Below are 13,813 nucleotides of genomic sequence, written 5' to 3'. Positions count from 1 at the left end.
TTATATAGCGCCTTTCATGATCCCGGGACGTCCCAAAGTGTTTCACAGCCAATGAAGAACTTTTTTGGGGGGAGTGTGGTCACTGTTGTATTGTGGGAAACTCGGCAGCCAATTTGTGCACAGCAAGATCCCACACCGCGATATGATAATGAGTTGTTTTTTTAAGGGTTGGTTGAGGGATAAATATTGGCCCCAGGATACTGGGAGAATTCCCCTGAGCTACTTTGAAAAGTGCTGTGGGATTTTTGTTATTTAATGAATTTGCCCGATGTGTGGCAGCATTTATTGCCCAAACCGTACGTCCACGCGAGAGGGCAGACGGAGCCTCCTTACAAAAGGAACGGTCTACAGAGCAGGGGAGCATTGGAGAGCAGGCACGATGGGTCGAGTGGTCTTCAGTGCCGTGTGATTCGATGATAACTGGCGAGTCTGAGCTCGGGCAGTAGTCGGGGAGACACAAGGGGCCCCGGGGACATCGGCAGGACTTGTGATCGCCGCCCTGTGCCCTTGCGGCAGTGTGATCGAGGGTGAGCACGTGTGCACGAGTGCGTGTGTCCTCACTGATCGTCCGGTTATCCGTACGTCCCTGTAAATACCACAGACTCCAGACCACACACCGCGGCCCAACTTACTGCATCGCCTCCCTGAAGAATTGATACGCCCCGCGGTTGTGCTTAAATACCGTCAACATCACTTTCTTCATCTGTGTACTGTGGCGAGAGCAGAGAGCGAGAATTAGTCTTGTCCAGTCTCCACGCCCCCCACCCCGCACTCGCCCCCATTCGCTGGGCAACTTCCGACACTCTGCAAATACGGCGACACAGGATAGCCTCACGGGACCCCTCCCCCCTGCAGGACCAGGACACCTCCGCTCACGAGGGGGAACCCCGTTGGGAGATAGAGGGCTGCTCTCCGGAAATTGCAGTCTGCGGGCTTCACGGGAACACTGGCAGAACCCAGAGCAGATTGTCCTGCCTCTACACCCAGCTCCCCACCTCAGACTGGGGAACAGTAGGCGGGGAGAGGGAGCGGAGAATTTGTCAGCTGAAGTGTCAAAGAGCTCTGTCTGGCAGCATTGTGTGTACACACATACAGCACTGCGTACACACACATACAGCACTGCGTACACACACATACAGCACTGCGTGTACACACATACAGCACTGCGTGTACACACACACACAGCATTGTGTGTACACACATACAGCACTGCGTACACACACATACAGCACTGCGTACACACACATACAGCACTGCGTACACACACATACAGCACTGCGTGTACACACATACAGCACTGCGTGTACACACACACACAGCATTGTGTGTACACACATACAGCACTGCGTACACACACATACAGCACTGCGTACACACACATACAGCACTGTGTATACACATACAGCACTGCGTGTACACACACAGCATTGTGTGTACACACATACAGCACTGCGTGTACACACACACACAGCATTGTGTGTACACACATACAGCACTGCGTACACACACATACAGCACTGTGTACACACATACAGCACTGCGTGTACACACATACAGCACTGCGTGTACACACATACAGCACTGCGTACACACATACAGCATTGTGTGTACACACATACAGCACTGCGTACACACACATACAGCACTGCGTACACATACAGCACTGCGTACACATATACAGCACTGTGTATACACACACACACATACAGCACTGTGTATACACACACATACAGCACTGTGTATACACACACACATACAGCACTGTGTACACACATACAGCACTGCGTGTACACACACATACAGCACTGCGTGTACACACACACATACAGCATTGTGTATACACACATACAGCACTGTGTATACACACACACACATACAGCATTGTGTACACACACATACAGCACTGCGTGTACACACACATACAGCACTGCGTACACACACATACAGCACTGCGTACACATACAGCACTGCGTACACATATACAGCACTGTGTATACACACACACACATACAGCACTGTGTATACACACACATACAGCACTGTGTACACACATACAGCACTGCGTGTACACACACATACAGCACTGCGTGTACACACACACATACAGCATTGTGTATACACACATACAGCACTGTGTATACACACACACACACATACAGCATTGTGTACACACACATACAGCACTGCGTGTACACACACATACAGCACTGTGTATACACACACACATACAGCACTGTGTATACACACACACACACACAGCACTGCGTACACACACATACAGCACTGCGTATACACACACACACACACAGCACTGCGTATACACACACACATACAGCACTGTGTATACACACACACACAGCACTGTGTATACACACACACACACAGCACTGTGTATATATACACACACACACAGCACTGTGTATACACACATACAGCACTGCGTACACACACACATACAGCACTGCGTGTACACACATACAGCACTGCGTGTACACACATACAGCACTGCGTGTACACACACACATACAGCACTGTGTATACACACACACACATACAGCACAGTGTATACACACACACATACAGCACTGTGTACACACACATACAGCACTGTGTGTACACACACACATACAGCACTGCGTACACACACATACACAGACAATTGCATCATCTCCAGAACATCCACAAATTACCTGTTTGCTAAAAGCTGTAGAATCTGCATTAAGAATTTCCCCAGCCCTTTCCTCCTCACACGGCTCTCCAGCTGAACCTCATAACTGCAACACAAGACAAACAGATCAGATCAGCGCTAGCGGTAACCACACAGAGAGATACCTGCCCTGGGAGTGTTTGATGGGACAATGTAGAGGGAGCTTTACTCTGTATCTAACCCCCTGTACCTGCCCTGGGAGTGTTTGATGGGACAGTGTAGAGGGAGCTTTACTCTGTATCTAACCCCATGTACCTGCCCTGGGAGTGTTTGATGGGACAGTGTCGAGGGAGCTTTACTCCGTATCTAACCCCCTGTACCTGCCCTGGGAGTGTTTGATGGGACAGTGTAGAGGGAGCTTTACTCTGTATCTAACCCCGTGCTGTACCTGCCCTGGGAGTGTTTGATGGGACAGTGTAGAGGGAGCTTTACTCTGTATCTAACCCCCTGTACCTGCCCTGGGAGTGTTTGATGGGACAGTGTAGAGGGAGCTTTACTCTGTATCTAACCCCCTGTACCTGCCCTGGGAGTGTTTGATGGGACAGTGTAGGGGGAGCTTTACTCTGTATCTAACCCCGTGCTGTACCTGCCCTGGGAGTGTTTGATGGGACAGTGCAGAGGTAGCTTTACTCTGTATCTAACCCGTGCTGTACCTGCCCTGGGAGTGTTTGATGGGACAGTGTAGAGGGAGCTTTACTCTGTATCTAACCCCCTGTACCTGCCCTGGGAGCGTTTGATGGGACAGTATGGGAGGGGTGCGTGCGAGAAGGGGAGGTGTGTTTTGTGTGTGCGTGCATGCGCACCGGGGAGGACTGGTGCTTGGCGATTGTGGGCCCTCCCCGACACTCGGTGCGAAGGTGAGCACGCGGCGGATATGTCCAGCGGGCGAGTTAGGGACGGGCGGTGCCCGAGATGGAGGCGGGAGTGGGGCCCGGGGGACTCAACGCACGTGGTGACGGAGAGCCAAGTCACCTTAAATCTGTCAGCCACGCCACGTCCTCGCGCCCAGACACCTCGGGGCACTGGGACCTCTGCTCCCTGCCGCGCCCGGTTTTAAAATTCAGGAGTCCGTGCGATTGCCGGCTGCACCAGGCCGGCGTGGCCCAGAGCCGGCACGGGATCGGGACGCCTCCCTCGGCCGGCCACACCGCCCTCCGCGGGGAACGCAATCAGTTAACGTAGCGCAAGAATACCAGTACAGTACTTCCTCGCCACAATCCACGTCGAAGCGGAAGTGCGAGAACGCGGCGGGCATGGCACTGCCACCGTCCCGGGCCACCAGATACCAGGCTCGCTCATCCGTCATCTCCTCCTTCTTCTCCCGGTCCTTCCAACCCCACTCGCTCTGCTCATACCTGCAGGGAGAGAGCGGCGGCAATCCGCCAAGTGTTGAGTGTCACGGCCTCCGGGATCAATCCCCCCCCTGCCCAGGGTCCCGTCCGATCAATCCCCCCCCTGCCCAGGGTCCCGTCCGATCAATCCCCCCCCCCCCCCGCCCAGGGTCCCGTCCGATCAATCCCCCCCCTGCCCAGGGTCCCGTCCGATCAATCCCCCCCTGCCCAGGGTCCCGTCCGATCAATCCCCCCCCTGCCCAGGGTCCCGTCCGATCAATCCCCCCCCCCCCCCGCCCAGGGTCCCGTCCGATCAATCCCCCCCCCCCCCCGCCCAGGGTCCCGTCCGATCAATCCCCCCCCCGCCCAGGGTCCCGTCCGATCAAAACCCCCCCCCCCCGCCCAGGGTCCCGTCCGATCAATCCCCCCCTGCCCAGGGTCCCGTCCGATCAATCCCCCCGCCCAGGGTCCCGTCCGATCTATCCCCTCCCCCGCCCAGGGCCCAGTCCGATCAATCCCCCCCCCCCGCCCAGGGTCCCGTCCGATCAATCCCCCCCTGCCCAGGGTCCCGTCCGATCAATCCCCCCCCCCCGCCCAGGGTCCCGTCCGATCAAACCCCCCCCGCCCAGGGTCCCGTCCGATCAATCCCCCTCCCGCCCAGGGTCCCGTCCGATCAATCCCCCCCCCCGCCCAGGGTCCCGTCCGATCAATCCCCCCCCCTGCCCAGGGTCCCGTCCGATCAATCCCCCTCTGCCCAGGGTCCCGTCCGATCAATCCCCCCTCCCCCCCGCCCAGGGTCCAGTCCGATCAATCCCCCTCCCGCCCAGGGTCCCGTCCGATCAATCCCCCCCTGCCCAGGGTCCCGTCCGATCAATCCCCCCCCCCCGCCCAGGGTCCCGTCCGATCAAACCCCCCCCCGCCCAGGGTCCCGTCCGATCAATCCCCCTCCCGCCCAGGGTCCCGTCCGATCAATCCCCCCCCCCGCCCAGGGTCCCGTCCGATCAATCCCCCCCCCTGCCCAGGGTCCCGTCCGATCAATCCCCCTCTGCCCAGGGTCCCGTCCGATCAATCCCCCCCCCCACCCGCCCAGGGTCCCGTCCGATCAATCCCCCCCCGCCCAGGGTCCCGTCCGATCAATCCCCCCCCCCCCCCCGCCCAGGGTCCCGTCCGATCGGGCCCCGCCCCGCCATCTCTGCCTTGGAGCACCGCACTGTCGGAGGGGCAGTACTGAGGGAGCGCCGCACTGTCGGAGGGGCGGTACTGAGGGAGCGCCGCACTGTCGGAGGGGCAGTACTGAGGGAGTGCCGCACTGTCGGAGGGGCAGTACTGAGGGAGCGCCGCACTGTCGGAGGGGCGGTACTGAGGGAGTGCCGCACTGTCAGAGGGGCAGTACTGAGGGAGTGCCGCACTGTCGGAGGGGCGGTACTGAGGGAGCACCGCACTGTCGGAGGGGCAGTACTGAGGGAGTGCCGCACTGTCGGAGGGGCGGTACTGAGGGAGCGCCGCACTGTCGGAGGGGCAGTACTGAGGGAGCGCCGCACTGTCGGAGGGGCGGTACTGAGGGAGCGCCGCACTGTCGGAGGGGCAGTACTGAGGGAGCGCCGCACTGTCGGAGGGGCGGTACTGAGGGAGCGCCGCACTGTCGGAAGGTCGGTACTGAGGGAGGGGCGGTACTGAGGGAGCGCCGCACTGTCGGAGGGTCGGTACTGAGGGAGCGCCGCACTGTCGGAAGGTCGGTACTGAGGGAGGGGCGGTACTGAGGGAGCGCCGCACTGTCGGAGGGTCGGTACTGAGGGAGCGCCGGACTGTCGGAGGGGCGGTACTGAGGGAGCGCCGGACTGTTGGAGGGTGCCGTCTTTTGGGTGAGACGTTAAACTGAGGGCCCGAAGAGCAGGGGAGTTCTCCCCGGCGTCCTGGCCGACATTAATCCTTCAACCTTCCCACAGCAGATTCCAGACCGGGCGCCAGAGCAGGCCATGGAAGAGAGGGAGTGTCCCAGATCTCCGACCAATGGGATTGGAGACGCACAGCTCCCTCCCCTGGACTGCCTCCGTGGATCCCGGCCGGCAGGTGCTCAATGACTGAGGGACATCTCCTCTGATCTCTCCTCTCTCTACTCCCTCAGCCCAGGGCTCACTCACATGGTCTGCATGTTGGTCTTGGTCAGTTCCACGGCCCAGTCCACTGTGTTGGGGTCCAGGTCGGCCAGCCGCTTGCACTCAATCAGCACGTTCATTCTGGGCGAGAGGGAGAGGGAGGGATGGTCAGTCACACATCACAGCCGCCCCTCCCTCCACCCTCCAAAAACAGGGCCGCTAAATAGTTCCTGCTTCCTCCCCTTCATACAACATAACGGTTAAGAGCAGGAGACGGCCATTCGGCCCCTCGAGCCTGCTCCACCATTCAATGAGATCGCGGCTGACCTTCGACCTCAACCCCACTTTCCCGCCCGATCCCTCGATTCCCTTAATATCCAAAAATCTCCCGATCTCGGCCTTGAAGACTGAGTCTCCACAGCCCTCTGGGGCAGAGAATTCCAAAGATTCACCCCCCTCTGAGTGAAGAAATTCCTCCTCATCTCAGTCCTAAATGGCCGAGCCCTTATCCTGAGACTGTGACCCCTGGTTCTAGACTCCCCAGCCCCGGGGGGAAACACCCTCCCTGCATCTACCCTGTCAAGCCCTGTAAGTATTGTGTGTGTTTCAATGGGATCCCCTCTCATTCTTCTAAACTCCAGAGAATATCGGCCCAGTCTGCTCAATCTCTCCTCATAGGACAATCCCCCCATCCCAGGAATCAGTCTGGTGAACCTTCGCTGCACTCCCTCTCTGGCAAGTATATCCTTCCTTAGGTAAGGAGACCGACACTGTGCACAACTCTTTTTTTTTTGTTGGTTTTTTGTGATTTTTTTGGGGGGGCATTAAAATCATATATTTTACAAGTGCCCCCTATTAAAAGGGGAGGGGAACACTAAAAACCCGGCAATTAAAACAAATTAAACTTTAAAACATGTAAAATCAAATTAAAATTTGGTTGCCGGGGGTGATGATGCACTCCAGTCCCTCTGGCGCCCACCTCTCGCGGAAGGCCGCGAGCGTACCGGTGGACACCGCGTGCTCCATCTCCAGGGACACCCTGGCTCGGATCTAACCGCGGAAGAGAGGCAGGCAGTCGGGCTGAACGGCCCCCTCGACCGCCCGCTGCCTGGACCGGCTGATGGCCCCCTTGGCCAGGCCCAGGAGCAGTCCTACGAGGAGGCCCTCGGACCTGCCTGCTCCCCTCCGCACAGGGTGCCCAAAGATCAGGAGTGTGGGACAGAAGTGTAACCAGAATTTCAGGAGTGGCCCCTGTTCCATTATTCCACACCTCGTGGTGTGGTCTCACCAGGGCCTTGTATAATTGCAGCTTTCTCGTCTCCTAAAACCACTGTTGGGATATTGATCCAAGTGCAGCCAGCAGCCTAGGGACTAAAATTCACTGACACGCTCAGACTGAACGGCAGCTATTCCACCTTGAGCCTGCTTCAATCCTCATCTTTCACATATGAACTCTGTGCAGCAGTCACTGTACAGATATCTCCCTGAGTGAGAGGGACTGAGAGACACCAGTCAGTGTACAGATATCTCCCTGAGGGAGAGGGGACTGAGTGACACCAGTCAGTGTACAGATATCTCCCTGAGGGAGAGGGACTGAGAGACACCAGTCAGTGTACAGATATCTCCCTGAGGGAGAGGGACTGAGAGACACCAGTCAGTGTACAGATATCTCCCTGAGTGAGAGGGACTGAGAGACACCAGTCAGTGTACAGATATCTCCCTGAGTGAGAGGGACTGAGTGACACCAGTCAGTGTACAGATATCTCCCTGAGTGAGAGGGACTGAGAGACACCAGTCAGTGTACAGATATCTCCCTGAGTGAGAGGGACTGAGTGACACCAGTCAGTGTACAGATATCTCCCTGAGTGAGAGGGACTGAGAGACACCAGTCAGTGTACAGATATCTCCCTGAGGGAGAGGGAACTGAGAGACACCAGTCAGTGTACAGATATCTCCCTGAGGGAGAGGGGACTGAGAGACACCAGTCAGTGTACAGATATCTCCCTGAGTGAGAGGGACTGAGAGACACCAGTCAGTGTACAGATATCTCCCTGAGTGAGAGGGACTGAGAGACACCAGTCAGTGTTCAGATATCTCCCTGAGTGAGAGGGACTGAGTGACACCAGTCAGTGTACAGATATCTCCCTGAGTGAGAGGGACTGAGAGACACCAGTCAGTGTACAGATATCTCCCTGAGGGAGAGGGGACTGAGAGACACCAGTCAGTGTACAGATATCTCCCTGAGGGAGAGGGGACTGAGAGACACCAGTCAGTGTACAGATATCTCCCTGAGTGAGAGGGACTGAGAGACACCAGTCAGTGTACAGATATCTCCCTGAGGGAGAGGGGACTGAGTGACACCAGTCAGTGTACAGATATCTCCCTGAGGGAGAGGGACTGAGAGACACCAGTCAGTGTACAGATATCTCCCTGAGGGAGAGGGACTGAGAGACACCAGTCAGTGTACAGATATCTCCCTGAGTGAGAGGGACTGAGAGACACCAGTCAGTGTACAGATATCTCCCTGAGTGAGAGGGACTGAGTGACACCAGTCAGTGTACAGATATCTCCCTGAGTGAGAGGGACTGAGAGACACCAGTCAGTGTACAGATATCTCCCTGAGTGAGAGGGACTGAGAGACACCAGTCAGTGTACAGATATCTCCCTGAGTGAGAGGGACTGAGTGACACCAGTCAGTGTACAGATATCTCCCTGAGTGAGAGGGACTGAGAGACACCAGTCAGTGTACAGATATCTCCCTGAGTGAGAGGGACTGAGTGACACCAGTCAGTGTACAGATATCTCCCTGAGTGAGAGGGACTGAGAGACACCAGTCAGTGTACAGATATCTCCCTGAGGGAGAGGGGACTGAGAGACACCAGTCAGTGTACAGATATCTCCCTGAGGGAGAGGGGACTGAGAGACACCAGTCAGTGTACAGATATCTCCCTGAGTGAGAGGGACTGAGAGACACCAGTCAGTGTACAGATATCTCCCTGAGTGAGAGGGACTGAGAGACACCAGTCAGTGTACAGATATCTCCCTGAGTGAGAGGGACTGAGAGACACCAGTCAGTGTTCAGATATCTCCCTGAGTGAGAGGGACTGAGAGACACCAGTCAGTGTACAGATATCTCCCTGAGTGAGAGGGACTGAGAGACACCAGTCAGTGTACAGATATCTCCCTGAGGGAGAGGGGACTGAGAGACACCAGTCAGTGTACAGATATCTCCCTGAGGGAGAGGGACTGAGAGACACCAGTCAGTGTACAGATATCTCCCTGAGGGAGAGGGGGCTGAGAGACACCAGTCAGTGTACAGATATCTCCCTGAGGGAGAGGGACTGAGAGACACCAGTCAGTGTACAGATATCTCCCTGAGGGAGAGGGACTGAGAGACACCAGTCAGTGTACAGATATCTCCCTGAGGGAGAGGGGGCTGAGAGACACCAGTCAGTGTACAGATATCTCCCTGAGGGAGAGGGACTGAGAGACACCAGTCAGTGTACAGATATCTCCCTGAGGGAGAGGGACTGAGAGACACCAGTCAGTGTACAGATATCTCCCTGAGGGATAGGGGACTGAGAGACACCAGTCAGTGTACAGATATCTCCCTGAGGGAGAGGGACTGAGAGACACCAGTCAGTGTACAGATATCTCCCTGAGGGAGAGGGACTGAGAGACACCAGTCAGTGTACAGATATCTCCCTGAGAGAGAGGGACTGAGAGACACCAGTCAGTGTACAGATATCTCCCTGAGGGAGAGGGATTGAGAGACACCAGTCAGTGTACAGATATCTCCCTGAGGGAGAGGGACTGAGAGACACCAGTCAGTGTACAGATATCTCCCTGAGTGAGAGGGACTGAGACACCAGTCAGTGTACAGATATATCCCTGAGTGAGAGGGACTGAGAGACACCAGTCAGTGTACAGATATCTCCCTGAGTGAGCGGGACTGAGAGACACCAGTCAGTGTACAGATATCTCCCTGAGTGAGAGGGACTGAGAGACACCAGTCAGTGTACAAATATCTCCCTGAGGGAGAGGGACTGAGAGTCACCAGTCAGTGTACAGATATCTCCCTGAGTGAGAGGGACTGAGAGATACCAGTCAGTGTACAGATATCTCCCTGAGGGAGAGGGACTGAGAGTCACCAGTCAGTGTACAGATATCTCCGTGAGGGAGAGGGACTGAGAGACACCAGTCAGTGTACAGATATCTCCCTGAGTGAGAGGGACTGAGAGACACCAGTCAGTGTACAGATATCTCCCTGAGGGAGAGGGACTGAGAGACACCAGTCAGTGTACAGATATCTCTCGGAGTGAGAGGGACTGAGAGACACCAGTCAGTGTACAGATATCTCCCTGAGGGAGAGGGACTGAGAGTCACCAGTCAGTGTACAGATATCTCTGTGAGGGAGAGGGACTGAGAGACACCAGTCAGTGTACAGATATCTCCCTGAGTGAGAGGGACTGAGAGACACCAGTCAGTGTACAGATATCTCCCTGAGGGAGAGGGACTGAGAGACACCAGTCAGTGTACAGATATCTCCCTGAGGGAGAGGGACTGAGAGTCACCAGTCAGTGTACAGATATCTCCGTGAGGGAGAGGGACTGAGAGACACCAGTCAGTGTACAGATATCTCCCTGAGGGAGAGGAACCGAGAGACACCAGTCAGTGTACAGATATCTCCCTGAGGGAGAGGGACTGAGAGACAGCAGTCAGTGTACAGATATCTCCGTGAGGGAGAGGGACTGAGAGACACCAGTCAGTGTACAGATATCTCCCTGAGGGAGAGGGACTGAGAGACACCAGTCAGTGTACAGATATCTCCCTGAGGGAGAGGGACTGAGAGACACCAGTCAGTGTACAGATATCTCCCTGAGAGAGAGGGGGCTGAGAGACACCAGTCAGTGTACAGATATCTCTCTGAGGGAGAGGGACTGAGAGACAGCAGTCAGTGTACAGATATCTCTCTGAGGGAGAGGGGGACTGAGAGACACCAGTCAGTGTACAGATATCTCTCTGAGGGAGAGGGACTGAGAGACAGCAGTCAGTGTACAGATATCTCCGTGAGGGAGAGGGACTGAGAGACACCAGTCAGTGTACAGATATCTCCCTGAGGGAGAGGGACTGAGAGACACCAGTCAGTGTACAGATATCTCCCTGAGGGAGAGGGACTGAGAGACACCAGTCAGTGTACAGATATCTCCCTGAGAGAGAGGGGGCTGAGAGACACCAGTCAGTGTACAGATATCTCCCTGAGAGAGAGGGGGCTGAGAGACACCAGTCAGTGTACAGATGTCTCCCTGAGGGAGAGGGACTGAGAGACACCAGTCAGTGTACAGATATCTCCCTGAGGGAGAGGGACTGAGAGACACCAGTCAGTGTACAGATATCTCCCTGAGAGAGAGGGGGCTGAGAGACACCAGCAGGGGCAGGGGCGGGGCAGGGGCAGGGGCAGGGGCGGGGCAGGGGCAGGGGCAGGGGCGGTCCTAGGGTGTCTATTGAAGTCCGCATTGCTTGGTAGAATCCCAGGAGAGGTAAAGCCCAGGGGGACAGGTGTGGAAGGTTGGGGGGCGTGTGGATGGGGAGCTTGGATGTTGGAAGGTTAGCCGCACTGGCGGGAGTACATGAAGTAAGTGACACACACTCTTACCCGTTCCGGTCGTATTTTTTGAAGGCGGGAAATGACGCTAACGGATCGTCGAGCTTTGAAGGGAAGGAGGAGAAAAGTTAAATCTCAAAACTACCCGATTCTCCAGCCCCTCCCCCCCCATTCCGTCCCCCCTCCTCCCGCTCTGGCTCCCCTCCTCCGCTCCCCCCCCCATTCCGTCTCCCCTCCCCCCCCCATTCCGTCCCCCCTCCTCCCGCTCTGGCTCCCCTCCTCCGCTCCGCCCCCCCCCCACTCCGTCCCCCCTCCCCGCTCCATCCCCCCTCCGTCCCCCCTCCTCCATTCCCCCTCCCCTGCTCCGTCCCCCCTCCCCCCCCTCCTCCTTCCCCCCTCCCCCCGCTCTGTCTCCCCTCCTCCGCTCCGTCCCCCCCCGCTCCGTTCCCGCCCTCCCCGCTCCGCTCCCCCCTCCCCTGCTCCGGCCCCCCTCCCCCCCCTCCTCCTTCCCCCCTCCCCCCGCTCTGGCTCCCCTCCTCCGCTCCGCCCCCCCCCCACTCCGTCCCCCCCCCACTCCGTCCCCCCTCCCCGCTCTGCTCCCCCCTCCCCCGCTCCATCCCCCCTCCCCTGCTCCATCCACCCCATTCCGCCCCCCCTCCCCCCGCTCTGTCTCCCCTCCTCCGCTCTGTTCCCCCCCCGCTCCGTCCCCCGTCCCCCCTCCCCTGCTCCATCCCCACTCCACTGCTCCGCTCCCCCCTCCCCCGCTCCATCCCCCCTCCCCTGCTCCATCCCCTTCATTCCACCCCCCCTCCCCCCGCTCCGTTCCCCCTCCTCCGCTCCGTTCCCCCTCCCCCGCTCCGTCCCCCCTCCCCCGCTCCGTCCCCTCTCCCCCCTCCTCCGCTCCGTTTCCCCCTCCCCCTCCGTGCCCCCTCCCCCGCTCCGTTCCCCCTCCCCCGCTCCGTCCCCCCCTCCTCCGCTCCGTTCCCCCTCCCCCGTTCCCCCTCCCCCGCTCCGTTCCCCCTCCCCCTCCCCCGTTCCTCCTCCCCTGCTCCGTTCCCCCTCCCCCGCTCCGTTCCCCCTCCCCCTCCCCCGTTCCCCCTCCTCCGCTCCGTTCCCCCTCCCCCGTTCCTCCTCCCCCGCTCCGTTCCCCCCTCCTCCGCTCCGTTCCCCCTCCTCCGCTCCGTTCCCCCTCCCCCGTTCCTCCTCCCCCGCTCCGTTCCCCCTCCCCCGCTCCGTTCCCCCTCCTCCGCTCCGTTCCCCCTCCCCCGCTCCGTTCCCCCTCCCCCGCTCCGTTCCCCCTCCCCCGCTCCGTTTCCCCCTCCCTCGCTCCGTCCCCCCCTCCCCCACTTGCTCACACCACATTCTCCGAACTCACCTTGTTTGCTGTTTCCACCTTTGCACAGATGGCATCCATGGCCGCTCGCTCCTCCATTCTCTTCTGCTTCTTTTCCTTTGCTTTTGACGACTTTCTCTGGAAGGTAAATAATAGCGGGGTCATTTAACGGGAAGGGCAGACATCAATCGCACACGCTCTCTCCCCCGGCCCCCGTAATCTGGGGGTGGGGAGTCACCGAGGTGCAGGCTGTCGAAGGCCCCCACCCACAGATCACCGATTCCCCCCACAGCGAGTTCCCTATCTCAGCACTCGCTCACTCCCTCCCTCACTCACTATCCCTCCCTCCCTCACTATCCCTCCCTCCCTCACTATCACTCACTCACCCTCCCTCTCTCACTCACTATCCCACACTCACTATCCCTCCCCCTCACTCACTCTCCCTCACCCTCACTCACTCACTATCCCTCACTCACTATCCCTCCCTCCCTCACTATCCCTCACTCACCCTCCCTCTCTCACTCACTCCCTCACTATCCCACACTCACTATCACTCACTCACTCTCACTCACTATCCCTCACTCACTCACTATCCCACACTCCCTCACTCAATATCCCTCACCCTCACTCACTATCCCATATTCCCTCACTATCCCACTCACTCACTATATCACTATCCCTCACTCACTATCCCTCTCTCCCTCACTCACTATCCCACTATCCCTCACTCACTATCCCACT

The 13,813-nt window shown here is 57.8% G+C and overlaps 1 protein-coding gene across 2 annotated transcripts in view; it reads right to left on the bottom strand.

Moving 5' to 3' along the window:
• The window catches only part of naa40 (N-alpha-acetyltransferase 40, NatD catalytic subunit), a 37,240-nt gene extending 24,035 nt beyond the window's left edge, over positions 1 to 13,205 (bottom strand). For both annotated transcript variants that reach the window (XM_070868074.1, XM_070868073.1), the window contains exons 1-6: positions 13,115 to 13,205; positions 11,791 to 11,843; positions 6,180 to 6,275; positions 3,901 to 4,062; positions 2,691 to 2,774; positions 633 to 710 (exon numbers count right to left, since the gene is read on the bottom strand). In XM_070868074.1, the coding sequence (XP_070724175.1) occupies positions 633 to 710; positions 2,691 to 2,774; positions 3,901 to 4,062; positions 6,180 to 6,275; positions 11,791 to 11,843; positions 13,115 to 13,171 (530 nt within the window). In that variant the 5' untranslated portion in view covers positions 13,172 to 13,205. The remainder of the gene's footprint in view (positions 1 to 632; positions 711 to 2,690; positions 2,775 to 3,900; positions 4,063 to 6,179; positions 6,276 to 11,790; positions 11,844 to 13,114) is intronic.
• Between the last annotated feature and the right edge of the window lie 608 nt (positions 13,206 to 13,813).

This window comes from Pristiophorus japonicus, chromosome 27 (genome assembly GCF_044704955.1).
Source record: "Pristiophorus japonicus isolate sPriJap1 chromosome 27, sPriJap1.hap1, whole genome shotgun sequence".
In the NCBI taxonomy this organism is placed as follows: Eukaryota; Metazoa; Chordata; class Chondrichthyes; family Pristiophoridae; genus Pristiophorus; species Pristiophorus japonicus.
This window is presented reverse-complemented; position numbering and strand designations above follow the sequence as displayed.